At 43.2% G+C, this 27607-nt stretch overlaps 2 protein-coding genes across 3 annotated transcripts; one reads left to right on the forward strand and one right to left on the reverse strand.

Moving 5' to 3' along the window:
* The first annotated feature begins 3098 nt into the window (after positions 1–3098).
* ENPP5 (ectonucleotide pyrophosphatase/phosphodiesterase family member 5) lies at positions 3099–13895 on the forward strand. Of its 2 annotated transcripts, XM_030447827.1 has the most exons (5): positions 3100–3374; positions 4139–4239; positions 6947–7808; positions 8665–8841; positions 9731–13895. In XM_030447827.1, the coding sequence occupies exons 3-5, from the start codon at positions 6947–6949 to the stop codon at positions 10099–10101; spliced, it is 1410 nt and encodes a 469-aa protein (XP_030303687.1). In that variant the 5' UTR covers positions 3100–3374; positions 4139–4239; the 3' UTR covers positions 10102–13895. The 2 variants fall into 2 exon arrangements, with proteins under 2 accessions (XP_030303688.1, XP_030303687.1); XM_030447828.1 differs by lacking the exon at positions 4139–4239 and having other exon boundaries at positions 3099–3374.
* A 2604-nt stretch (positions 13896–16499) lies between these two features.
* On the reverse strand, positions 16500–25329 carry ENPP4 (ectonucleotide pyrophosphatase/phosphodiesterase 4). Its single transcript, XM_030447829.1, has 4 exons — positions 25149–25329; positions 22445–23307; positions 21453–21623; positions 16500–18192 (listed from the first exon to the last, which is right to left on the reverse strand). Exons 2-4 carry the CDS (start codon positions 23265–23267, stop codon positions 17828–17830), a joined length of 1359 nt encoding a protein of 452 aa, XP_030303689.1. The 5' UTR covers positions 23268–23307; positions 25149–25329; the 3' UTR covers positions 16500–17827.
* Positions 25330–27607: the final 2278 nt, after the last annotated feature.

Raw genomic sequence — 27607 nt, forward strand, 5'->3', positions numbered from 1 at the left:
TCCTTTTCCGTGCTATGTTTTCATTTCGTAACAGCTTTGAACAGCTGAGCCGTTTCTTACATCCAAGACAAATACTATTTCCAGCTCTTTAGAACACTGCCTTAAATCCATATACACCTCTACCCTCTAGTGACCAATTCCAGCTACTGCAGGCGTGTGCAAGGGCATCTCTGGAGCTCTCCAGGCCTCTGATGAAAAGCTGTAATTAAAGACAAACCAACAGGAAACGTGAGTGTTGTTTTTCTTAGCCAGCGAGAGTAACTCTTAGTGTGAGACAAGACATTGCTTCTGAAGGGCACCCAGCTAGAGGTTTCAGTATACACAGATAAAATTTTACAATGTGGGGTTTTATCTTTGTTTTTCTTTTCACCCCCTTCTCCCAAGCTTCTGGTGAGGGTCACTGTCAGGAATCAGATGATGAGCTGTGTGCCACTGATGTGGCCTGGCTCAGTTTCCTGTCTACAAAAGCCACATCCACACAGCTTCTCCCTATCACAGCACCAATTGGGGTTGCCAATTTCCTGCTAATCTCATTTATCTAACAGGACTGTAATGAAGGGGGATGGAGATATAAAGAAAATCAAAAGAGCCTTGTCCCCTACAATAGTTCTTAGAGCTAGGGTGAGGGAAAAGGAATTATCATACTTGCTTTAGAAATAGAGATAAAATGACCAGACTTTGCTACTGCCCCAGGCACTCCAGGAGCCTTACCAGCACAGGGATCTCAAATTCATGAATTCAAGCTGTGGCTTTACACAAAAAGGAAGAGGGAGCCAGGACCTTACCTGGATTACAGCCTGTAATCCTGTACATGGGTTATATGTAACCCTTTTCTACCTACTTACTTGCCAAAAGTGTACCATGTTGGGGATGTGAAGCTTCCAGCAGATTTACATTGGCATGAAAGCAGGTTTATCCTGTGTGAATTAGGGAAAAAACAAACAAACAAGAAACCAAACAAAAAAAACCCCAAAAACCCAAAGCCACAACCCCACAAAAATCCCAAATGCACAAATTCTGTTGTCTTTACAGTGTAATGCTTGATTGCATCAGGGTCCAGATTTAGGCAGTTGCTGCTGTAAAGTAATTTCTAAGTAGCATGTTCCTGCTCCCGAAGTGTAATCGTTTGCTACATTGCTACAAAGTGGTGTAAGGTTTGTGTACCTACACAAGAGGCTGGCTTTGGACCTTCATGTAGCTCAGAACATAAACCAGTAAACATGGGGAACCCAGCTCGGACTTTTGTCTGCTCCACCAATTCAGTTTCTGGTAAAATGAGGTGGGATAAACTAATTTTCCTCTTCAGTCCAGGGTATGGCATAGGTCTGCAACATCACAACATGGGAGAATTTATTTGCCAGAAAGGAAAAAAAAAAAAAAGGAAAATTTAAAGCCTCGGAACACAAGAGGAGAGAGAAAGGAAGATAGAGAGAAAGGAAGATAGAAAACCACAAACAAAATAGTAATAATAATAATAATAGTAATAATAATAACAATACAATAATTAGTTCTTATAATAATAGCAATATTATTAATTATATTATTGAAATATATTAATAATAAGATAAATTATATTTCAAATGTAAAAATTAGGTTTTATAAATATTAATATAACGATTATTTTAATTTGAATTACTGTTATTATTATTATTGTTATTATTATTATTATTATTATTATTATTATTATTAAACTGAAGCAGACAGGACTTGCAGGTGTCCACAAACTAAATTCTGCTCCTGGTCTTTACAGTCAGGTCACAGCCCAGCCTGGACCCTCTTTCTCCTCAGTTTAATCTACAACACATAGCAACACCCTTACAACTCTACCTTCTTCAGACCGGCACAGGGGCCGGACCGGCGAGCCCCTGCCCTCACCGAACCTCTGAGCACCGCCGAACCTCTGAGCACCACCGAACCGACTCCTCCTCCTATTCCCCGGGGCCGCCCAGCCCGGGGTTGGGCTGCGGGAGGGTCCCCGGTGTCCCCTGGATCTGCCTCAGGGGCAACCACAGCCTTTGGGCCACCGAGTACAACACCCGTGGGCCCAAGGAGGATCCCCATGGCCACCTCCCCTCAGAGCCTCCTTCCTTCTGAGCCTCCTGCACAGAAAAGCAAAGCAAAAGGCTAAACCTTGGTTTTACACATCACAGAAATCAGACGGGTTGGGAAGGAGCTCTGAGATCATCAAGTCCAACCCTTGATCCACTACAGCTGTGGTTCCCAGACCATGGCACTGAGTGCCACATCAGCCTCTTTCTAAAAACCTCCAGGAATGGAGAATCCACCATCTCCCTGGGCAGCCCATTCCAATGCCTGATCACCCTCTCTGGAAAGAATTTATCCCTAATATCAAACGTAAACCTCCCCTCTTACTGGTAGCTGCCTGGGAGCAGAGCCCGACCCCCCCCTGGCTCCAACCTCCTTTCAGGGAGTTGTAGAGAGTGATGAGGTCTCCCCTGAGCCTCCTCTTCTCCAGCCTGAACACCCCCAGCTCCCTCAGCCCTTCCTCACAGGACTTGTGCTGGATCCCTTCACAGCCTCCTTGCTCTTCTCTGGACCTGCTGCAGCACCGCAATCTCCTTCCTGAACTGAGGGGCCCAGAACTGGACATAGGACACAAGGTGTGGCCTCACCAGGGCTGAGTACAGGGGCAGAATCCCTTCCCTGGACCTGCTGGCCACACTGTTCCTGACACAGCCCAGGATGCCATTGGCCTTCTTGGCCACCTGGGCACACTGCTGGCTCATGTTCAGCTTCCCAACTCCCAGGTCCCTTTATGCCTGGCTGCTCTCAGCCACTCTGTGCCCAGCCTGGAGCTCCCCATGGGGTTGTTGTGGCCAAAGTGCAGGACCCGGCACTTGGCCGTGTTAAACCTCATCCCATTGGAATCAGCCCAACTCTCCAGTCTGTCCAGGTCCCTCTTGCAGAGCCCTCCTGCCTTCCAGATGATCCACACTCCCCCCCAGCTTTGTGTTGTCTGTGAACTTGCCGATGGTGGACTCAATCCCCTCATCTAAATCATCAGTGAAGATAACAAACAGAACTGGGCCCAGCACTGATCCCTGGGGGGATCAGCACCGTTCAGCACCACTCTCTGGTGGCCTCCAGCAGTTCCTAACCCAGCACAGAGTGCTTCTGTCTGAGCTCTGGGCTGACAGCTTTTCCGGGAGAAGAGCCCTCAGAGCCTCCTTCCCTCAGAGCCTCCTTCCCTCAGAGCCTCCTCTCAGAGCCTCCTTCCCTCAGGGCCGCCTCCCCTCACCGCCCCCCTTCCCCTCACGGCGCCGGCGCTGACTGGCAGCGGGGCGGCCATTGCCTGCGAGCTCCGCCTCACCCCGGGTTCGCTCCGCCTGCGCTGCGGGCCGGCCGGCAGGCAGGTAAGGGGGGATTGTGGCTTCTCCGGGGAGATTCAGTCCCTGCGGGCGGGCTGGGGAAAGCGAAGCCCCTGAGGTCTCACTCCCCAGCTGCGGGGAGGTGGGAGCTGGGGCGGCCCAGCCCGAAGGAGGGTGGGGGGGGTTCCTTAGGCCTGGGTGGGCCTCGGTTGTGAGGTGCCGTGGGGGTCGGGGTGGTCTCTGCCCTGTGGGAGGGTGGATTCGGGAGTCGAGAGTGGATTCTCCTCGGCACGGGTGAAAGACACGCAGAGGTGGCAGCCGCGGGTGGAGGCTGCTGTGGAGGGGAATGTCCTTGTCCTGCTCTGCATGCCGAGCTCCTGGGGATGCTGAACGGGTCCCTGGGCACCTGTCTGTCTGTCTGTGCGACAGCTCCTTGCCCAGGGCAGTCGGATGACTTTGTTCCCCCCAGAGCCTCCTCGGGACCCCAGAGCTGTTCCTCGCAGTGCTGGGTTGCTGGAGAGACCTGGGTCAGCAGAGGTGCTCAGGTTGTAGCTGAAGACCAGCGTTGAAAGGCCTTGAAAAAAAGCCCCAAACCCCAATACTATTAACTAATTATCAAATGTATGTAATTAAAGCATGATGTTCACAACATCAACTGTGTAAAATTCGGAAATTTCACTTGGGAGGGCTTAAATTCATGCTTGTCATTTCCAAGAAAGGGCAATTTATGGTTTAGCTATGGACTGATCTTAGTTTGGTAGCTGGGGTTCAGACAGACACAACAGCAGGTTCTCCCTCTTTTCTTTCAGACTGAGCTGTAACAAATCCCACATCGTGTGAAGCTGAGTGATTCTAGGTCTGAATTTGACATTAAGAAGACATGCAAGTTTGGTGTAGCATTTGACTACCTGTAAGTCAACAGTGCCTATGCTTTTTTCCAGTGTAAATATATAAATATATAAGATATTTAGCTGGGAAGTTGTACTGAAAGGGTTTCCCATGGAAAATATCTTGTGTTCTGCCAAAATGATAAACCCTGTCCCATCTTTTACGCACCTGGGTCGAGGCAATCCCATGCAATGTTGGGAAGAAGAAGGACTGTGGGCAGCCCTGAGGAGAAGGACTTGGGGGTGGTGGGGGACCAGAAGCTTCACGTGAGCCATCATGCAGCCCAGAAAGCCAACCAGGTCCTGGGCTGCATCAAAAGAAGCTGAGAAGATGGTTGAGGGAGGTGATTCTCCCCCTCTCATCTGCTCTTGTGAGACCCCAACAGGGGCTCTGTGTTCAGTTCTGGAGTTCCCAATAAAAGAAGGACACAGAGCTCCTGGAACATGTCCAGAGGGGAGCATCTAAAAATGATCATAGGGCTGGAGCACCTCCCCTGTGAAGCCAGGCTGAGGAAGTTGGGGTTGTTCAGCCTGGAGAAGAGAAGGATCTGGGGTGACCTTATAGCAACACTTTTTACACTGATGTGTAGTGTGAGGACAAGGGGAAATGGTTTAAAGAAGGGAGATTTAGGTTAGACATTAGGAAGAAATTCTTTAATTTGAAGGTGGTGAGACAACTGGAAAAGGTTTCCCAAGGAAGTTGTGGATACCCCCTCCCTGGAAGTGTTCAGGGCCAGGTTGGATGGAGCCTTGAGCAGCCTGATCTGGTGGTAGATGCTCCTGCCCATGCAGGGGGTTGGATCTTTAAGATGATCTTTAGGTGGATCTTTAAGATGATCTTTAAGGTCCCTTCCAACCCAAACCATTCTATGATTCCGTGATCTTTGCAGTGGTATGCAGATGCTTGTTACACTGTAGCTTTTTATATTAACTAGGATAATTATTTACTCTGGATATTTACATGGCTTTATCACAATCAGTTTTCCAGCTGAATTTTAGTAGCAGCTGGTTCCAGAGGATTGCTGGGAAACTAAAGGGGGAGCTGTGTGGAGCATCAGCAGAGTCCACAGGATTGGGTTGGAGGGTATCTGGTCTTGTGGTTAAAATATGCTGTTGAGCAAGAAATTGGGAATATTAGCATGAAAATCTTGGTCAGGCATAGACAGGGAAATGCTGTGTGAGAGTTCTTGCAGGGATCTTTTTTTGTTGTTGTTGTTAAATATCTGCGTTTTGAACAAGAACGTGCTTGGGAAGGGCAGAGAGAAACTGGGGCAGGGGTGTACAACCCAGTTCAATGTGAAATTCTGTGTCATGTCCTGCTATGAGACAAGAAATGCCAGACACAGCTTGGAATAGTCAATAGCCTTAGGCCATGTGATCAGATTTATTGCTGAATGTTTATCTAGGGAGCAAATGCTTTTGGGTACAGTGTGTACTGATCACCATCTCATGCAGCTGATAAGTGGGAGTTGCATTTTATTTCTTGTGTGTGGCACACTTCATGCTGCCTGCACTCAGGTAGCAGTGGTGTTTGACTGGAAAGGACAGATGAGGCTTGCTTGAAAAATGCAGTATTTCCACTGAATATTTCCACTAAATATTTGAACTGCCTCTTTCCAACCCATTCTGAGACATCAGTGGTTAGTTGGAGGAATTTAAATTTCATGCTCACTTTTATGTGGTTTTTTTTTTCTTTTTCTTTTTTTCTTTTTTTCTTTTCTTTCTTTTTTTTTTTCCTTTTTTTTCCTTTTTCTCTTTTTTCTTTTTTTCTTTTTTCTTCTTTTTTCTTCTCCTTTCCTTTTTTCCCCTCTCCTTTCTTTTTCTTTTTCTTTTCCTTTTCTTTTCTTTTTTTCTTTTTTTTTTTGGTAAAACTAAAACTGTCACCACAAGTGACCTTTGGTAGTAAGCTTCAGAATTAGTTGATCAGCTAGAGCTTGGTTATGTAGGAAAGCTATGACCACACTAGAGAAGTGATAAAATGTTGGGAAACTTGCTCTTGCTTTTTGCTTGTCTAACTTTTGATCTGACACACCTTTTAAGCAGCAAAAATTTTAATGGAAAAACTGCTGTATCTGAAAGTCAAAGCTTATTTGCTAGTTTCTTCACTAGAAATTCTATTCAGCACATTCATCAAGTGTCAGTGCTGAGAAGCTGGGATGGTTTTTAGCTGATCCCTGCTCCCTGATGAGAGCTGTGCAGTTTCCAGTTCCAGTGTGTACTTCCTGCTGTCATCCACTGCCTGTGTGCCTGTGCCATGCTTGCACAGGAGAGAGATTTCAGTGAGGGTTATAAAATTCTGGAGATGAATCTTGTTATTCTCAAGGTGAGAACTGCTCTTGTTTACATCTTAACTTTTAACAGGCAGGAGCTTTCTCACAAGCTGGATTCTTACAACTTTATGTACAGAAAATACTGGAATTCTTCTCAGATTTCAAGAGCAAATTTCCTTTGTATTGGGAGCAGGAAAAAAAAAAGGAAGAGGTTGAGCAGTGGTGTTTGAATCCTTTGCAGACTGCATTTTATTCAACAAATTGTAGTGTCCCACTTCCCATCTGTGAAATGAGGATGCAAATATAACTGACAGGGAAAAGGTCTCCTTCCTGTGTTTGGGGTGCTGAGTGTGAGTAAGGGAAGCTGAATAAAGTAAATAAGGAGTATTTTAGATGCTCATTAAAATTAAGTTATGACAAAGAGGTTAATGCAGACAAATCTTCTGTCTCTGCTCAACAGATGCCTCAGAAGAGGGGACGAACACCTTCCAGAATAGCCATGAACTCTTACTCCCAAGTCCTGTCAATTTTTATACTTTTTCTTCCAAGTGCACTGTTTATTCAGCCAGCCCAGCCCAGAGTCTTGCTGGTTTCTTTTGATGGATTTCGATGGGATTACATCTACAAAGTCCCAACTCCCAATTTTCATGATGCCATGGAGAATGGTGTCCATGTCAAGCAGGTCACCAACGTGTTTGTAACAAAAACCTATCCTAACCATTACACACTGGTGACTGGGCTCTATGCAGAGAGCCATGGCATAGTTGCTAATGAGATGTATGATCCTATTCTGAATGCAACTTTCTCTCTGGACAAAATGGACATCCAGAACTCCAAGTTCTGGGAAGAAGCCAGCCCAATATGGATAACAAACCAGAAGGAAGGGCATAAAACTGGAGCTGCCATGTGGCCTGGAACAGATGTGAAAATACATGGAGTCCTTCCTACATATTATATGCCCTACAATGAATCTGTTTCCTTTGAAGATAGAGTTGCAAGACTTATTGAGTGGTTTACATCAGAAGAACCCATAAACTTTGGCCTCCTCTATTGGGAACAGCCTGATGAAATGGGCCATATTCTGGGCCCAGAAAACTTACTTATGGGAGAGATAATCACTGATATTGACAGAAAGCTGGGGTACCTTATGACTGAACTGAAGAAGGCAAAGCTGTGGGGTGTGATAAATGTCATCATCACAAGTGATCATGGAATGTCACAGTCTTCCTCAGAAAGGCTCATTGAGCTTGATCAGTATGTGGACAGAGAGCTCTATAAAGTCATCGACCATTCTCCTGCAGTAGCTATTTTGCCAAAAGAAGGTAGGAGCAAATAGCACTACAGTTCTCTGAAGAAAATATTTGAGTGTCAGAACATTCTGGACTTCATTCTTTAGCTGGCAGTGGTGCCAGTAGGACATCAGCCTTGAACAAGACAGGATCACTTCCCTGTTCTTCTTGCTAGCTCTTTAAAAAGCCTGGATTAACTTCCTCAAATGAAAAGTGAAGAAATTAGTCTGTTATTGACTAATATTGCCAAATATCATTAGTCTTTATGAGAAGTAAGATAATCTAATCTTCTAACACCATCATCTAATGGTGTTATTAAGGATGAATGGTGCTCTAGATAGATAACAACTATGGCTGGTGCTCTAGATAGATAACAACTGAATGTTACGTATCTTGCCTTTCATCAGGTGGTGAATGAATCAGATTTCAAAACTGAGCAGTAAACTGAAACCAGATGGGGACCTCTGATAAAAAGAGAGCCTGTGTTGGCAAGTTGATTAGCTGCCAGGTTTTTTTCCCTGTAGTTTTTTTCCCCATCACAGCCAGCCAGTTAAGTTCACACCACTTTTACTGTGATATAGATGGCTAAGAATCCTGTCGTAAACAGAATCTGAAGTCTAGCTGCTGCCACTGAAGGGTTGCTTCAGTGTCAGGTGTATGTTGTGTGTCACTAATGCAGAGTTGCTTACAGTTTGGGAACAGGCTGTGCAGCCTGATGCCAGGTCTGTGAATGACACTCTGGATGCCTCACAGTCATTTCTCTGTGCAGTGTAATCCAGTTTTGTGTCTTGCAGCTGTAAGTAGTTTTTGGGGAAGTGCAATTTACCTTCTTCTTTCAGTTGTATTTAAACTACTTTTTTTTTTTTTTTTTTTTTTTGCTCATTTGAAGGCAAACTGGATGAAGTATATGAAGCCCTGATCAATGCTCATCCCAACATGACTGTATATAAAAAGGAGCAGATTCCAGAGAGATTACATTACAAGCACAACAGAAAAATCCAGCCTATTTTAGCAGTGGCTGATCAAGGATGGGAAATTGTATTTAATAAGTCTGATGGTTTTCCACGTAAGTATTGTGTCTTTACAGTGTTTTGTCTCTTAATTTAGAGACTTAGTGTGGTATTTTCTCTGCCAATTTCCATAACTGTTTATTTTTTTATCATCATTTTTTTAAGACTTGGAGAGAAAACTGAAGCTAAGTCAGTTAGCCAGTAAGAATTTCTAGTTTTGCTTTGGTTTTATTTCCTGATGGGATGGGAGGCTCCATACTCTTAGGAGAGTTTTTTACTCTTCTTATTTAAGTAAGTAAGTAAGAAAGAAGTAAGTTTCTTACTTACTTCTTATAAACTTACTGTTTCTAAAGATTAAACTTACTGAGCTAAGATCATTCACATGTTTTAGTGAGGTCTTGCAAACTGACAAGCACTTTCTGAGAGATTTCAAGAAAAAAGAGTTGTAACTAGACATGTTGAGTAGAGGAAGAACATAATGAATATAATGTTTAGTGGTATAAGTCCATGATTTAACAAATTTTGCTAGTAAATGTTCCAGTGGTTTCACAAGAATTGATGGCAGAGCACACTTGATTATTTACTCCATAGAGGACAAGAATCAGACAAAACTTTCAGGGAGACCCTCCCATTGAGTCACAAGGTTCAGAATGGATCCCTTTGCTTTCTAAACTTCTCAAAGAGTTATGTAGATGCATCTGGATCCAAACATAGTCCCAGACTTGGTCAGGAGTGCTCTCCACTTGATTTGTAAGGCATGTTTGTAGTTCTGAGACTTGGCATTTACTTGGAGACATTTGTGCTGTTGCTCAAAATGCTGCTTCTAAACCTGTGCAAGAATAATTGGTGGCTGTTCCTTTTCTGCATGATGCTAATCCTAGGAAAACATCCATTTCTTGTTTTGCAGCTTCAGAATACTGACCTGTATCTATCTTTTATTTCCAGTTGGTAATCACGGATATGACAACAGCTTGCCAGAAATGCATCCCATTTTTCTGGCATTTGGGCCTGCTTTCAGAAAGAATGCTGCCAAAGAAGTCATGAATGCTACAGACTTGTACCCCTTATTGTGCCACCTCCTTGGTATTAACCCACTGCCAAACAATGGGTCATTCAGTGCTGTGAAAGATATACTTGCCCAAGAAGTTCCTGTAGCCTTTGGAGGAGACACTTATGCTGCTGTTGTAGGAGTCTTCCTGGGCAGTTTGCTTGTTATGGTTTTTCTTGCAGTTTTTATTAAGCATTTTATCCTCACCCAAGCAAATACCATGCCCATGCAGCATACTGAAGCTGCCCAGCCACTGCTGCAAGGTTAATAGCACTTTGTACTCTTTCCTGATTGATGCTTAAAATAAGCTGGTGCAAAAATGAAAAATCAAGGAGATCAGCACAGATATGTGGAGTAAAAGGAGATGGATGCTGATCCACTGGAGTACATACACACCAGGTATGCAGAGAGAGAGCATGTTTCTGTTTCACCTTACAACCACTTATTCTTTCAGGGGTTGAAAATACTCTAGGTAAACCTGGAAAACTGTGTTTATGTGTAGACTTGTAATGAAAATAGACCTTGAATACCTCATTCTGAGCTACTTTTAGGGAAAGAACATCAGCTGAGGTGCAGTTCACTGATGATTACACAGTGATTTAATTTCCCACTCCCTCTTTTTTTTTTTTTTTTTTTTTCTTGAGAGGTTTTTTTGAGACTCTTAAGATTCTAACAAACCACTGAATGTTGCTAGATTTCCTCAAGGTTTTTCTTCCTCACCCAAGGAAGCATTTGCATGATTTCCCATTACATAGAGGTAGCTTGGTTGATCAAATCCTGCTGAAACCCACGTTATTAAGATGGGTCATGCAGTGCTAAGTGTCTAAGTTTAGAGTTAGGCATATTTCTTTAAACATTGTGTAAATTGTAGCCCCAAAATATGAATCTAGGTGGCATTGCCTCTAGCAGTCAGCATTTAACTAAGTGATTGTTTTTTCCTTAGGTAATAGAGGTCTTTATAATTTTAGGTATGATTTTAGACAAATGTAGGTCTTTACTTTTTCTGTTGTTTCCTCTACACTGGACTAAATCTTCTAGGAATTACAGGCAGCTGGCAGCTTAAAGACATATGCAAGCACAACACCTGTGTTTCCATGTGGAGTCTTTGTATTTCTGTGACAAGAGGTTCTTTCAGAGTCAGGCACACATGTACTAGCTGGTTTCAGAGAGCTTTCAAGCATGTCACTGGGTGAAACATCAGATCTGTTACTGGAGACTCTTCTCAGGTCTGAGCTGGCCTTGCTTTCCTGTATTCTATCTGATATGTCTGGCTGGACCTTAGAATTTGGTGGATAAGATTATACATGCAATTTAAGGAAGAGTTGTATAAATTTTAACCCATAAATCCTCTTAAATCTGACAAACCACACTTTTATATGAAAAAAAAAAAAAAGGTGTAAGACTGAGGAAAGTGTCAGGGAAAATTATTAATCCTGAGTCAAGAAAACCACATATTGCTCTGATTCTTCTTTGTGGGGCAATAAACCTTTGCTACTGTAGTTGTGGTTTTTTGATGAGTTCACTTAAATGGTAGATGAGAAGCAGCTGACTAAGATTTTTATTTTAAAAATGGTGTGAATTGATAAGTTGTCAGGCTTGTTGAACAGCTGAATTTTTTTTTCCCTCCTGATGTTAGTATTTCTCTGCACCTTGCTTCTGATTACATTGCCTGAAGGAGAAAGAAACTCTCAAAATTCAAACAGTCTGGTGTTTCTGTTAGGGTAATTTATTGCTTTATCCACAGCACTCAGCAGAGGGCAAAGATGGGAACACCTTGGCCTTGGATGTCCCCAGTGCCAAAGCAGTGGTGTGCCAGTCTGATGCTGCTGTTGGGAGGGTTGCTAGCAGGCAAGGAGCAAACTGACCAACTGAAGTGCAAAACTTATTTTGCTGAACTTCATTCCAGACTCAGTGAATAAGATTTGGTTGAGTTCAGAAGTGAGCTTGTTTCTTGCTGGCTCAGTGGCATGTCAGGAGCTGTCTGGTCCTCACTGCTCCCTCCAGAAGGAATCTGTCAGATTCCTCCATGAAGGAAGGGACCCCTGCTTAGCATTGAGCTGTCTTGCAAAGAGATGTGGAAGATTTTTAGCTAGGTGCAGTGAAAGCCTGATAGGGAAGGCAATAAAATCTTCCAGCTTCAGGTATATGCTCAAAGTCCAGTGGTGACAGTAGCTTTAAGAAGGCAGGAAACAAGCAGGACACCCCCTGATCTGGGGGGTATATATGAGGTCTGGTGTAAATTACTTTCTGCTGTTACTGTCCTGTGTGCTTCCTTGTTTTCCTAGATTGACATTTTCTTAGGAAAACACTGAAGGAAACATTTTCCTGCTTTAGTGGGAGAGTTGGAGGAGGTGATCTCTGAGAAGATCAGGGATCTTCCTCCCAACTCTGAGAATTCTGTGAATCTGTGAAAACATCTGGGTGAGGTGTGCCTGACATTCTTGGTGTGGAGCTGAGCAGTAGATATGTCTGAAGTTTAATTGGCTGATGCCAGCTAAAGAAGAAACCAAGAGAAAACCCCTGAAAGATAAAGAAAGATCCCTGAAAGATAAAAGCAGTAATGGTGTTTCCAGTAGTTTCTAGAGAGGCTGAGGAAGTCTGAGCAGAAAACTTAAACCTCTTAATTGTTACTAATCAGTTCCTTAGCTACCTTCCAGAAGTGGATGGCAGATAGCAAATGAATGCATTTAGTCCACCTTTTCTTTCTGATTTTCAACATAAAAATGAACTAGTGTGTGTTTAGAGATCTACAGGTGTGGTTAAGGGAATAACAGTGAAAATTGGAGGTACTACAGACATCTGTGGCTGCTTCAGTTACACAGTTCTTACTTTGGAACATGCTGCTTTAATAGAAATTCCTCTTACTGCAGTAATTTCATAGCAATGCTTTTGGCAGATGTAAACATAACTGGACTGTAATCTTGAAGGTGTTAATTAAACTCCCACTTTTTAATTGTGTCAGTGTAGTTGTATCATCAGCCAAAGTAACCCTTGATTTTAAGGAGGGGGCAAATTTGCTCAGTGTTTTTGTGATCCTGGGACTGGGGCTCACCTGCCTGAACGTGCAAGAAGGGAAGAGCTGTGGGTTTACCCTAACAAAGGGTTTGGGAACAAGATTAAAAATAGATTGGGAACACAAAGGTGAGAATTCTTCTGTCATTGTTCTTTATTGCACTGTAAGGCTCTTCTTCAAGGAGGGCAAAATGAAACCTTGTAGAAAACTGAAGGGAATTTCTCAGCATTTGGGTATTTCAGTTTAGGTTGAAACATGTTTACTTGTTGCTTAGGTGTATTTTCAGGTACCTCTTGGCTAATTTCCTGCTAGGATATTTGCCTAGCCAGTGTTGGACTGTGTTTTAACTTGTTGGGTGTATGCTTGTATGAAACTGAAAGCACAAATATGCCACTGGAGGAAAGCATCAACTTCTGCTCTGGTGTGATTGTGAAATTTTTTTCAGACTACCTTTTTGGTTGGTGAAGACATGGGTTGGGTTCCTGGGTTTAATGAGACTGTTTATGATGTATGAATGAGTTTATTGGAAAGTGGATTTGAGTACACTGTATACTACTTGGGACTTAAGCTTGAAAACTGAGAAGCTTGCATGATTTTGTCTTTTATTATTGACCTGTGAAGAGTATTTTGAGATGTCAAATGTTTTGTTTGTTTCTTCCTGCTTGGTAATGTTGAAGATGAAATATATCTTAGTGCTGTAAGTGCTATCAAAAGCATTGAATGCTTCATTTAAAAACACTTCTGGGAAAAAAACCTGAATTGCGGAGGGACAGCTGGGGCAGAATGGCCTTAACTCATGTGTATCCCAATGATTTTGTGTGCTCTGCCTGATGTGTGTCTTTATTTAAAATAACAGGAAATGGGATAGAAGTTAAGAATTTTAGGTCAAAGTTCTTCCATGAAAGACCTCGTTTTCCACCTTATTAGTGTATATGGGAACAACAGCTGTTAAAAACAGTGGTTATGCAGGCTTTTTATTAAAAAAAAAAGTCTTCCAGATGTTCTTAGTAAAGAGGTGCCATAATGCTGTTTACTACACGAGATCTCAACAGGAAAAATCTAAACAAAAAAAACCCAAAACAAACCCCCAAACCACAACAATGCCTACTGTAAGATGAAGGGTTGTGTAGAGTGTCTTTTCCAGAGACAACAACACAATCTTGAGCTGTGTTTGGGAAGAATGACAAACATTTAAGACCTGGTGTTTTGTAAAATTCAGATATAAGAGGCTGACCTCCAGATCTTCTTTCTGGCTTAAATAATGCTCATGGATGCTGTCTAAGCCTATGCTGCTTTACATACCTTCCCAAAACCAATATATTTGTACTGCACTAAAGGTAAAAAAAAGCATTTATTACATGCTAGACTGCAAAAAATTGTTGCAGATAAAAAGAAGCACTTAGGTTGGAAAAGACCTTTAAGTCTTTACCAACTGTAAACCTAACACCAAGGCCAATGTGACTGAGCGTAAAGTTACACTTGGTGTATTTTTGGTCTGCCTGCTGTAGAGCATTAAGGAATAACCCAGTCCAGAGTGCAGACAGATGGTGTCACACACTCCCTGTTGCAATGACAGTGGAAAGGGTAAGTGTAGCAGCAGTACCTGCAGCAGTACAATGGAATCCTAATCCTTTCCCTAATGGAATCCTAAGCAGAATCATATGAAGTTCACAAATCTCTCTTACTGTTTTTTTTTGCAATAAAAGGTGTTGCCATGCCTACAAAAGTAAACATCTGTCCCTGTGGACTGATCCTTGGATGTACATGATGTTCTTGTTTTATTTTCACATTCTTTCTAATTTATAGCAAGTTAAATTTCCCCTGAAAGAAGTTGTTTGGACTTAGAGTTAGTTGAAATCAGCTCAGTTCAGGAACTGTTTCCTTGATGCTAAGGGACAAGAAGCACACAAACCCAAAGGCATGGATGTTTTAAGGCTTCTCTACCCAGTGTTGAGAGTTCATTCCTGGAAGCAATCAGCAGAATGAAACATCAGTCTCTGCTGCTGGGAAGCAGCCTTACAAACTCCCCTTATTTCCTTCTAAACTTCAATGCTAATTTAAGTATTAGGAACTTCCTGTAAATGGACATGTTCTGTATGAACGTTGGGGAGTTGCATGTATTTAGCAAGTCATTAAGTGTTACCACAAACTGCTGGGAGGTTATCATCTGCTTTATCACAGCTTTGAGGAAGGGAGAAGCCACAGCTTCTCATGTTCTTTGAATTAGCTGTTCAAAAGGAAATCAGCTGCTGACTTTCACAAGCAACAATTTATAGGAATTAGGTAGTGGAAATAATATTTTCTCATGTTTAAGGTGCTAATACATTTAAAAATAATCACCTTCAACTGTATCAACTTTGTCTCTAAGGAGAAAGGTGTTTTTCTAGGTTCTTTTGATCAGTCCATGACCTGTATGAAATCCTGGATATACACAAGAGCTACTTTGAAACCCTCCCTGCCGGCAGTGAACAATTAATTGTGCCAGGAAGAACACCCAGCACTCCTACAGACCATACCACAGCTTTGGAATTGAAAATTATTAGTGATGAATCTTGCATTCCTTGATTAATACTTCAACTTTCTCCTTCCACTTTCCCCACAAAAGCACTGCTTCCTCACAGCAGTCACCAAAGGGAGGGGTGGAGGGTACTTCTGGTACAGAAGTGCCACTCACCTGGTTTTGTAGGAGCTTTTCTGTGGCAAGTCTGTTCAAAAGGGGCTACCTAGAGCTAGAAGGTGGCATTTAGACCTGAATTGCCCATCTGTAACAATGTATTTCACAGTGGTGCCCTTGTGATTGTCAACATTTTCGTTTCTGTTAAGTAAAACCTTGGTGGTTTTACTTAACCTCAACCTCAACACCCGGGTGATGACAGCAGATGCACAGAGCTACTGAAAGCACAACAGCCACCCAACTGTTGGGGAGAAGGAGGAGGAGGAGGAAGGGAAGAACAGAGTGGAGCACATACTGTGCTTGTCACTTTTAGCATCTAGAAAAATAAAACCTCAAAGGTACAGGTTTGGCATTAGCAAGAAAGATAAAGATAACTCACATGAGTCAAGCCTTTCCATAAATAGATGGTGCACAGCACCTCCCAGCACATCCCCCACCCCCTGAGGGTGGCAGCAACATGACAAGCACCTAACACCTCTCTCCAGTGCAGGAATTCCAGCATCTTCCATTTTCCAGCCTTTCTAAGCCTGAGTTCTACCCTGCAAAACATTCACTCCATAGTTACTCATTAACCTGACCTCTTATTGAATGTAATTAATTAATTGTTTCAGCAGGGTGAGAAAGTGACTTCTGGGTTCAGTCCTGTTATCAATCACTCTGTTGTATCAAGAGTCTAAACTCCAGTAGTCAGTAACAGCACAATCTTCCAAGGGGTCTCAGGCTCCTTCAAGTTCAGCTTAACCCAGACTAAAGCTGTAGGTAGTAAGCAGTAACCTGTAGTTTAAGAAGGGTGAAAAAATGCAGAACAGGTTAGTTTTTTGTATTGTGTTTTTAATTAGTACAACAGAATCCTTGGAGAGGAAGATACCATTTAGTTAAACTTCCTTATCATTTTTAAAACTCAAGTGGATATTTTTCAGTGGGCAGTCAAAAGTAGCCCTTCCTTCTCAAGTCCATATTTCCAATTGGATCAAAAGGCTACAACATGAAATTGTATTTACTGAGTTTGACCTTGTGAACAAAAAATGACATTGCATGCTACCAGGTAGCTCTGACTTCAAATTACCAGTTGTTAAAACCATTAAACTTGTAGGAAAAAGACTTGGCAATGGCAGTTCTCTTTTTGGGTTAGCATTAACAATTTAACTGCACATTCTTTGCTCACTAACAGTGCCACTAAGGCTTTCTAAATCAAAAATAGTTTTCTGTGACAAGTTACTAGAGCTGAAGACTAACAAGGAATCAGAAGTTTCAATCAAGAGAACCATTAGCTCTGGTCTTCACCAGAACTTTACATCTACACAATTTAGACACAACAGGTAACATCTCAAAAAATTAATTTTTTCCTTTTAATTTCCAAGGTTTAAAATAAAAGTTTGGAATCTTTGCTTGATGAATACATGTTAAAATGTTCAGTTGTATTTAGCACATAACAGCCTTCAAAAGATAAAGATCAGGTAGTACACAGGGCAGAACCACCTTTATTAAAAAAAACACCTTCAACAAAGTTTACACCTTGAAAACCTTCCACAGGGTTTAGAAGTAATTTTACTGTTACAGCCCATTAAACTGATTAATCCAAGGCCTCTCAGATTAAATCTACATCCTTGAGACAAGCAAGTAGTACCATCCAATTATCTGGGTGCAGTAGCTGCAGAACTGTCATCCATGAACCTGTCAGAGCCATCTGTCTGGTGTTGGAATTGCTCAACTCTGTACTTTGTATCACTGGAAAACAGAAGTGATATGCACCAATTCTTTCCTTGATGACTTCTGTTCTCTTTGTCATATTGCTGGCTTAGGATGGAAACAGAAGTATTGGATCATCTCTATACCCCCTATACCTAAATTGAAGAAGAAATCAGAATACACTTCCCAAACAGGACTAACTTGTAACTCTCAAAAAGTTTTTTTTCCAGTACAGGTACAAGAACACTAAAAGCAGACAACATTAATTTAATAATTTTAAAAAAATTATCATTTACAAAGGTTAAAATTAACTTAGTCTATCCTGGCTAGTTCATACTCTGGAATTTCATCTTGAAAAGTGTTCAAAAACTTGAATAAGAAGCTAAGTATCCTCACATTGTTAAGCATCTCTTCCATTAGGAAGCCACCCGTTCACCATATTGTTCTGAAAATATACTGAGAGGACTAGGAGTCAGGTAGCACACAGAAACAAGTTAGCAAAAATCTGACTGTACAGTATTTTATACAGATCCCATTAAAGTGCATGAAAAAGGCCATCCAGTGCAAGTTCAAACTCTTCCTGAAATCCCTATTTAGCAATCCCAGGCTTCCTCCAGGCTATCCAATTAAAGGATCATCATCATCAGACTGTAACTGAAGCCGGGAAAAGGGCCGCGGGGGAGCTATTTTCTTCTTGGAGATGATTATAATGCAAGTGAAAGTAGTCAGGATTGCAAAAGCCCCAAGAACTATCCCAATAGCTTCTGGAAGATTTATGCACCACTGGTCAGCGAGCAAGCACTTGGTGTTACTGAAAGTGCCATTGTGTGGCTGTGGTGTCAGTCCCAGGATGTGGCACATCATGGGGTAAATATCAACGTTGTTCATCGTGCTCTGCCTGTAACCCTGATGAAAAGCAGGCCCTCGGGCAGCCAGGAATGGATGCATGCTTGGGAGAGCATTGTCATAGCCATGGTCACCTACTGAAGAGATGAAAAATTCAGAGTTAGCATCACAGTTTTTGTTTGCATTTTGAGTATTCCCCTCCCTATCTCTCCCCACGTCTCAAAGGGCATTTATTTTGTACCACAGACTGATGCAGAACATTAAAAAAATTCTTGGATCAAACACCAAAGGAACCCAGAGTTCCTTCCTTCTTCCCCAGGCTTCAGAAGTCTTTTCCCATACTGGATTTCAGCCACAGTTCCCCCAACCTTGCCTGTTACCTCTTTTCCTTTTGGTTATCATTGTCAATTTTCCCCTTTCCACTCACTCATGCAAAAGCTGAAATGAATGTTGCTATTCCACAAGTCAGTACCCAGAATATAGATTTGTGCTTTAGATTTTGGAAAGACATCTCCCCCTTGCAAAGCAGACACTTGCATTGCTTCTTAAAATCCCTCAAAGTGTTCAGTTAAAGCATATAAAGAGCCCTCAAATCCTGCTTATCAGATTAGGTGTTTCAGGTGAAGGGATCCCCAAATAACCAAAAACCAAATGATCACTATGTCTGTTACAACAAAACATTTGTGACTACAGGGTCATGAGTACTTTGACAATTGGTAGGTTTTTAAGGAATACTCCAGTTTTTAGTGGAATATAAGCAGCTAAAAACCAGGCATAGTCAAATTTTCTAATAACAAGCCTGAAAAAAAATCTAAGATGCCACAAATTTCTCCTACCACATGCAGCAGAGTATATGAGGGACTGTATTTAAGTTCTGTATTTAAGTGAAGACTGTATCTTAAGTTCTGAGTTCATCTCTCAGTAACAGTCTAACCAGTCTCCCCCAGAACTGCCTCCTCAGCTGTTCCATTGAACTTTTTGATATGAAATTTCATGATTCCTACTGATTAGGTCACAGTCACCACTTTACTGCACCTCCAGTATTCCTTTTTGATGCTTTCTCTATTGTTATGTTTGCTACCCCTGACACTACTGCTCCACATCCTGCTCATTTGTTGTCCCTCTCCAGTGAAGTTTCCTGCCCTCCACCTCTGAAGCAGGAGGGTTGGTGTGTGCTAACACTGCTAGGAATAGTGTAGGTACCAGTGTAGGTACTGGTGAGGGACAGCAGCTATTGTGGGAAGTGTGACCAAACCCCATTGTAAGCCCTTGAAAAAAGGACAAAGGACTGCCTGGCACCTATGGAAGTAACACCTGCATATGGGGACAACAGACAGAGTGACAGTGACAGAGTTAATGACAGGAGAAGCTGAGCAGGAGGAGGTCCACACAATCATGATATATCTCAACCATGGTTACTCATGCTGAACAACTGCCTAAAGGAAACACCTACAGAAGGAGGAGCTGTGCTGGCAGGGTTCAGAAGCATCAACCCTACACTGTTGGCTGGCCCAACACTGGATCCAGGACTGGTGATTTTCTGTTATCTACCCCTCTCTCTAACTTCTTCTGTTCTCCCTCCCCTCCCCACCCTCTCTCTCTTCCCCTCTCTCTCTCTCTCCCCCTCTCTCGCTACCTCTCCCTCTCTCTCTCTCCCCCCCCCTCTCTCCCTCTCCCTAAAATCATTAAGAAACACAAAACCCACCATAATTTTTTTCAGACTGTGCAGCTTGAACATACACGTGCTATGTCTTTTATAAACCAAGTATCAGCCTGAGTGTATATAATAATAAAGCATCAGTATTTCTTTTATTGTTCTAATTAAAGCTAATATTCAAATGCAGACCTTGAGTGTTGTTTCACCTTAATCCAACCAAGGGTTATCTGGCAGTCAAGCATTTCCTCAAACCAAAACATTTCAAACAATCTCCCAGGGAGGGCCAGGTCTGAGGCTAAGTTTGGATCCAGCCACACCCAGGTTCCTCTCTGAGAAGTTTAAAAAGCAAGGGGGTCCAGTCTGGATCTCCCTGGGTTGCCTAATCCAGGTCATGACAGTGGGGACTGGCCTATTGTATCACTTTGTCCATAAAAACAAGTACAATGAACACTTAAATAGCCCTCTAGGCTAAAAACTCCCCTGTCTGCTTCTGGGAATTGTTTTGAGAAGTGATTCACTTAAAACTGACAAAATACTGTTAAATCTAAATATACAGGAGTAACTATTCTTAGGTGCACAAAATTTAATCTAACTGTAAACAAGAAAGAGACCACCTGTGCTAAGTGCTGTCAGTTTGGGAATTCTAACAAATCTGTGAGGAAATTAAAATGCAAATGTACCTTACATTATAAAAAGTACTTTTGTACAAATAATTACAAAATTTGGACTTAAATGTCCAAAGGTCAGCCACTGAGAACAACCCAACTGGGAGCTTACACCAACTCAGCATACTGTCTCAGACAGCAGTCAAACAGGTTTTCTGAGAAGGATCCAGCTGTGACACACCAACCAGCCTTGAGATGCTGGCTGCTCACAAACTTCCTGGAAGTTGGTACTTTTGTATTTAATTTGTATTAATGGATTCTTCTTCCAAGAATTTGTCCAGTTGCTTTCTGAACACACACACACACACACATATATAAATATATGCAGCCTTTGGTCACAACCAGAATTATCTAGGGTTGAATTATCTTACTATAACAATAGCAAAATCTGTCTGGAACTTCTTTGAAACACACTTTCATGTAACTGTTGCATTTTTTCAGCAAGTTACACACACCTCTCTCTGCCAAAACATATGCCTGTGAAACAGCTGGAAATACACACACACACACACACAGGTGATTTGACATTAACAGCATCTAGCAGGAAGAGTGCATAGCTTAGCAATGCAGTGTGTGAAGTGACATCTGTTGTGCTCTCTGTCTTTAAAACATAATGTTTGACACCCCTACCAGGAAGAACTCTGGGTTCTTTGACCATTTTTGTTGTGCTCCTAGTATTTTTAGTATTTCCTCCCATTTACTTTTGTTTCCTGTAACATTAAATGTTGTGTCATGCACTCTTCAATTTATGCTCCCCTAGGTATGTATTTTATATACAAAAAAATAGTGAAAAATAAGTTTTCACACTCTGGTGAAAACTTATAAGCTTATACACTCTTATAAGTGTACCCCAGGCTATTAAGTTGAACGTGACAACAGAACATCCTCAATCTCTTCCTCATCTGTTAAAACACTCCAGGCTCAGGATAACAATGTTCCAGAAAGTGCTGAAATGTCCCTAAAGACACAGAGTGCCAGGACTTCATTTGCTAAACCAGGACAAATGGCTGGAATAAAAACAAGACTGTTTAGCAACATAAGCCACCAAGAGCAAAACCAAGGAAAACACACTTACATTTTGAAAGTGACTCGTTCTGTACAATAGTCCACCCTTCATCTGCAATCAGAATTATGGGTTGAATTCTCTTATTATGATGATAATGAAATCTGTCTGGAATTTCTTCTTTGAGATACACTTTCATGTGACTGTTGCATTTTTTCAGCAAGTTATACACATCTCTCTTGTCTGCCAAGAAAAAAAAAATGTATGAAACACCTAGAAATCACCTCACATTTACTGCAATCAGCTGTCATTAAATTTCAGATCTTTTTTTTTCTTTTCTGCAAACCTGTATTTTTAATAGGCAGATAGAAAAGGATTTTTCACTTCCCTAATGAAATGCTACATGTATTGAGCTGGATTTCACAATTTCCTCACATTTTATATCAGGCATCTCAAAACTGTAGTTTTGGACTTAAAATTCAACTTACTCTCTGGCCTTGCAGGGAAGGAGGGCAAACTCTGAGCATAGAAGTTGAGAGAATTGCCTCAGTCTGGCCACAGACATGGAAACCAAGATCAGCAGTGTCATGATTTATCTATTAATAACTACTCTGGGATAAATAAATTGAATTCATAGTATGAATTCACAGGAACTGAAGTGGTAAACATTCAAAGCTGGGTTTAGATTTTTACTTGGAAATTTAGAAAATGACATTTTAATCCTGAATAACCATGAGGGTTTATTTCATGGTCACTGTGAATTATAACTATACAGAGTAAGTGAGCAACAAGAGAGCAAGCACACCAAGTGCCCATCTGCTTCCTTCATAAGCTGTACTAGGATCATCTTCAGCACCCACAGCAACTTGACCAGAAACTCTTCTTTTCCCATTGACTACCAAATCAAAGCACACATTTTTGAGTTATGAATTGTGTCAAAGGTGAGTGTAATACCTACACTGGTTTTGCAAAAGATGTGAACAGTGGGTACCACAGTGGGGACTTTTTAGTAGTAAGATAAAATTAATTCTCAAAATATGACTCAAATAAACCCCCAAACATACTCTGTTTTGGCAGCACTGCAGCAACTGGAGTCCTGTCTATCAGAGTGTAGTTATCTCGACCAATGCAGTCATCCAGGATAATCAGCTTGTTTGCAGAACACGGGGCCATTCCGTGATCACTTGTAATTATGACATTAAGAGTATCCCATAAACCTGAAGCCTTCAGTTTCTTGGTAAGGAAGCCAATGTGATTATCCACTTCTTCTAAAACTTTTCGCATTTTCTCGGTGTCATCTGGTCCATACTTGTGCCCACTTGCATCTGGTTCTTCCCAGTACAACGTAGCAAAACTGACCACTGGATTAGAGCTGTTCAGCCATGCAACAATCTTCTCCACTCTCTCCTCAAATGTCACTGAAAAGTTGTATTTCATAAAGAAGTGAGGGGCTGTATTGTTAATTTTTACATCAGTACCAGGCCACATTGCAGCAGCGCTTGCTCCATTTCCCTGCAGCTGATTTGTTACCCAAATTGGAACTGCTTCATTCCACCAGAAGGGATCTGAATCATTGAACTGTGAAAACTTCTGCTTAGCATCTGGATCGTACATGTCATTAGCCACCATGCCATGGCTTTCTTCATATAAACCTGTCACTATGGTATAATGGTTTGGGAAAGTTTTGGTGATAAAAGAATTCTTCACTTCTTTCACAAGTACCCCATCATCAATGAACTCCTGGAGATGAGGAAGTTTATAGGTTTCCAAATAATCAGCTCTGAAGCCATCAAAGGACACAAGAAGTAACCTGGATACTGAATTGCCAGCAGGGTGACTATAACAGGCAACCATTCCAGAAAAAAACAATGTTAAAATTGAGTTCATTGTTGATACTTGAGATTGCTTCCAGCAGGTAATGATGCACCTGAAAAATTAAAAAAAGATAAGGCATGTAGCACAGAATAATGTACTGGAACAAGCTGAACAAGCTATATGTTATGTACATATTCATTACAGAGGTTAACTGCAACATAAGCAGTCTAAACAACCACTGCAGTCAACAGTGTATTTCCCTACTGACTTCAGAAGTTTCTCATATATTACCATGTTTTTTCATATATTAAAACAAATGAGCAATGAGATTATTATTTTTTTTTCATTCCTGACTAAATAAAAGGAAGAATTGTTTTCTCTCTTCTAAGCAATTCTTCCATAACTCCATGTCTCTTATTACAACTCTACATGCCAAGACAGACAATCAGCATTTTTCCTTATGCTCAAGCACAAGGACCAAAACAATTCCAGGTCCACAATTAAGAGTCCTCTGCAGCTCTAAATTCTGCTTACACATCACTGCTCAGACCAGAAGTTTGTTTCCTACTGTAATTATAAATCTTTTTCATCCTACCTTTCCTTTTCCAGTTTCCACCCTCTTGAGTTGCTGCAAGACTTTTGAGTCTCTCAACATTCATTGCTTACTCTACACCTGGAACTCCCAGGAGTAACTTATTTTCCTTCTAAGCTGCTGTACAACCACCAGTATCTAAATCTGTGCTTTACATATTGTCTCTCTTCCTCAAAACAATTTAAAAATCATTAGTAACCTTAGCTATGAGGCAAGTATTTCTCACCAAGAATTTCATGGCTATTATGAATGCAAAGTATGATGTGTAATCATCCCATTTCCCCTCCTCTAAAGTTACTATGTGTGACAGGAGTAGTTTGTTCAGGAAGGTTCAGAATTATTCTGTAAATTATTATGAAGAGGAAGTGAAGACCCAGGTTTCATTAAAACTTCTAGATTATTGTTAGCATTTTTACTTCTCAAGAGCCCCACTTCAGCAAATTTCTCATTTATCTCACTTGCACAAACTGGGTGATCTTAGGAGGAACTTCCTAACTGTAGAACCATTATCTGGTCTATCTCAGCCCTCCCTCCTAAACTCTTTAAGACTTTTATTCACAAGTAATTTCTTTAAGACTGCATTATTTCACAACTGGAAGTAGCTTCAATGTTAGCCAAAGCGTTAGCAGTGAGAGGAATTCAAAGCATGGCAAAATCATCCCTCCTGTAACCCACAGTTAAATTCTCTTTAGAAGTCTGAAGAAAGGATCATTAAAACCAACAATAAGGCATCCCCTAGTACAGAGGGCTTGTAACACACAACCTCTTGAAATGAAAAAAAAAAAAAAAAAGAAATGTGACGAGCAGCAGAGCTGAGAATCACCTTTCATGTTGTCAGGGGTTTTAACAGCAGAACCAGAGTTTTCCAAAGCGCATTACGGATTAAAACCTCAATATTTACCTTTGAAATACTCCAAAGGTACCAAGTGCTTGCGTTTTTTACACCCTGCACCCCAAACTCCCATCAGCATCACAGCCATCTGCCCCGGAACCCTTCCACCTTTTAACCTGAATTTCGAGTTTCGCAGCTGCTCAGTTCAGTTAAAGAATGAGATATCCTGCCCGGGAAAGCTGACAGCAAGATGCCCCCTTCTCCTCACCGCCTCTCCCGCTGCCCAGGGCCGGCCCCAGCGGAGCTCTGAGGGCCCCGCTGCCCTCACCCCGCACCCGGAGCACCCGAAGCACCGCCGGGGCTTGGCTCAGCAATCAGCCCGGCCATTTGCCCGCAGCCGGCCGGCACTTTCTTCCCCTCAGAGGAAAACCGAGGGAGAAGGGGAAGCGTGAAGTGTGTGTGGGGGAGAGTGCGCAGCCCCAGCCCGGAGCGGTCGTCCCGCGGCTTTGCCCCGCTCAGTACCACTCACCACAGCTTCCTCACACCGCAGAGCTCCCCGCCTGCCGACACCCGTCCCGCTGCTCGCCGCCGTTCCCCTCTGACCCCACCGGGAGGCCCCGCTCCGGCGCGGCTCTGGAGGTGACCGACTGCAGGGGGGGGGGGAAGCCGGGGGAGCCGGGAGCGGAGGGAGGCGGGGGGGGGAACTGGCTCCGCGCCTGCGCACCAGCCGCCCGCGCGGCACCAACTGCCACCAACGGCGGCGGCTCTGCGATCCGATTGGCTGGAGGCCCGCTGACCGCAGCGCTGATTGGATACAGGGGAGGGAGTGGGCGTGGCGCTGAGGCACGGTGGAAGGGGGCGGTGGTGGGGGATCGGCTGAGGTGAGGGGCTGGGGGGAGCCGAGCCGAACCGAGATCAGGGAGAGCCAAGCCGAGCCCATTCCAGTCCAGTTCAGTCGAGTCCAGCCCAGCCCAGCCCAACCAAACCCAGCCCAGCCCAACCCAACCCAGCCCAGCCCAGCTCAGCTCAGCTCAGCTCAGCTCAGCTCAGCTCAGCTCAGCTCAGCCCAGCCCAGCCCAGCCCAGCCCAGCCCAGCCCAGCCCAGCCGAACCGAGCCCAACCCAACCCAACCCAACCCAACCCAGCCCAGCTCAGCCCAGCCCAGCCCAGCCCAGCCCAGCCCAGCCCAGCCCAGCCCAGCCCAGCCCAGCCCAGCCCAGCCCAGCCCAGCCCAGCCCACACCTCGAGTCCTGTTTGCAGTTGTGGGCACAACAGTCCGTGAAGGATATGGAGGTGCTGGGGGGGCTGCAGAGAAGGACATGCAGGCTGCTGATGGAGAACAGGTCTTGAGAGGAGAGGCTGAGGGAGCTGGGCGTGTCCAGCCTGGAGAAGAGGAGGCTGAGGGGAGAGTTTATTGCCCTCTGCAACCACCTGAAAGGAGAGGTTGGTGGTGGGTGTCTGCTTCTGCTACTGACCGACGATAAGACAAGAGGAAATGGGTTCAAGTTGTGCCAGGGAAGATTCAGATTGGATATTAGGAAAAATTTCTTCACCAAAAGAGTGGTGAAGCATTGGAACAGGTTGCCCAGGGAGGTGGTGGAGTCACCATCCCTGGGGGTATTCCAAAAATGGGTAGATGTGGCTCTTTGGGAGATGATTCTGTGGTTACAGTGGTGTAGGACTGATGTTTGGACTTGATAATCTTGAAGGTCCTTTCCAACGATAAGGATTCTACTAGATTAGATTAGAATAGATTATCTTAGATTAGATTAGATTAGATTAGATTAGATTAGATTCTCCTCTTCCTCTCCTTCTCCTTCTCCTTCTCCTTCTCCTTCTCCTTCTCCTTCTCCTTCTCCTTCTCCTTCTCCTTCTCCTTCTCCTTCTCCTTCTCCTTCTCCTTCTCCTTCTCCTTCTCCTTCTTCTTTCTCCTCTCCTCCTCTCTTCCTCTTTTCCTTCTCCTCCTCTTCTCTTCTCTTCTCTTTCTCTTCTCTTCTCTTCTCTTCTCTTCTCTTCTCTTCTCTTCTCTTCTCTTCTCTTCTCTTCTCTTCTCTTCTCTTCTCTTCTCTTCTCTTCCCTTTCTCCTCTTCTCTTCCTCTTCTCCTTTCTTCTTCTCTTCTTCTTATATTCTTCTCTCTTCTCTCTTCTCACTCCTCTCTCTTCTCTTCTTCTCTTCTCACATTAGGTTCAACAAGAATAAGTGTGGAGTCCAGCACCAGGGAAGGAATAACCATGGGCCAGTTTGGGTTAGGGGATGACCTGCTCCTGCTTTTTCCATGGAAAGCAGTTCCATAGAGAAGGAGCTTGGGCAGTGAGTGATCCATGGGGCAGCAATGTGCTCTTGTGGCCAAGAATGCCAATGGTATCCTGGGGCTCAGCAGGTCAAGGGCAGTTCTCTTCCCCCTCTGTTCTGCCCTAGTGCCTGGATTGACAGGAAGCTGAACATGAGCCAGCAGTGTGCCCAGGTGGCCAAGAAGGCCAATGGCATCCTGGCCTGTATCCGGAACAGCGTCGCCAGCAGGTCCAAGGAAGTGATTCTGCCCCTGCACTCAGCACTGGTGAGGCCACACCTCAAGTACTGTGTCCAGTTCTGGGCCTCCCAGTTTAGGAAGGATATCGAGGTCCTGGATCGGGTCCAAAGAGGGCAACCAGGCTGGTGAAGGGACTCGAGCACAGACCCTATGAGGAGAGGCTGAGGGAGCTGGGGATGTTCAGCCTGGAGAAGAGGAGGCTCAGAGGAGACCTCATCACGCTCTACAGCTCCCTGAAAGGAGGTTGGAGCCAGGTGGGGGTTGGGCTCTTTTGCCAGATGACTTTCAACAAGACAAGAAGGCATGGTCTTAAGTTGTGCCAGGGGAAGTTTAGGTTAGATATTAGAAAGAATTTGTTTACAGAGTGATCAGGCATTGGAATGGGCTGCCCAGGGAAGTAGTGGATTCTCCATCCCTGGAGATATTTAAAAAGAGCCTGGATGTGGCACTCAGTGCC

The sequence above is a fragment of the Calypte anna genome, chromosome 3 (assembly GCF_003957555.1).
Source record: "Calypte anna isolate BGI_N300 chromosome 3, bCalAnn1_v1.p, whole genome shotgun sequence".
Classification (NCBI taxonomy): domain Eukaryota; kingdom Metazoa; phylum Chordata; class Aves; order Apodiformes; family Trochilidae; genus Calypte; species Calypte anna.

Coding starts and splice junctions, on each gene's coding strand:
- ENPP4 (XM_030447829.1), bottom strand. CDS start 23,267: ATGAACTCAATTTTAACATTGTTTTTTTCTGGAATGGTTGCCTGTTAT. Junction 21,624..22,444: donor TGCAGTGCTGCCAAAACAGA/GTATGTTTGGGG, acceptor TTTTCTTGGCAG/ACAAGAGAGATGTGTATAAC. Junction 18,193..21,452: donor GAACGAGTCACTTTCAAAAT/GTAAGTGTGTTT, acceptor TCATCTCTTCAG/TAGGTGACCATGGCTATGAC.
- ENPP5 (XM_030447828.1), top strand. CDS start 6,947: ATGCCTCAGAAGAGGGGACGAACACCTTCCAGAATAGCCATGAACTCT. Junction 7,809..8,664: donor AGCTATTTTGCCAAAAGAAG/GTAGGAGCAAAT, acceptor GCTCATTTGAAG/GCAAACTGGATGAAGTATAT. Junction 8,842..9,730: donor TAAGTCTGATGGTTTTCCAC/GTAAGTATTGTG, acceptor TTTTATTTCCAG/TTGGTAATCACGGATATGAC.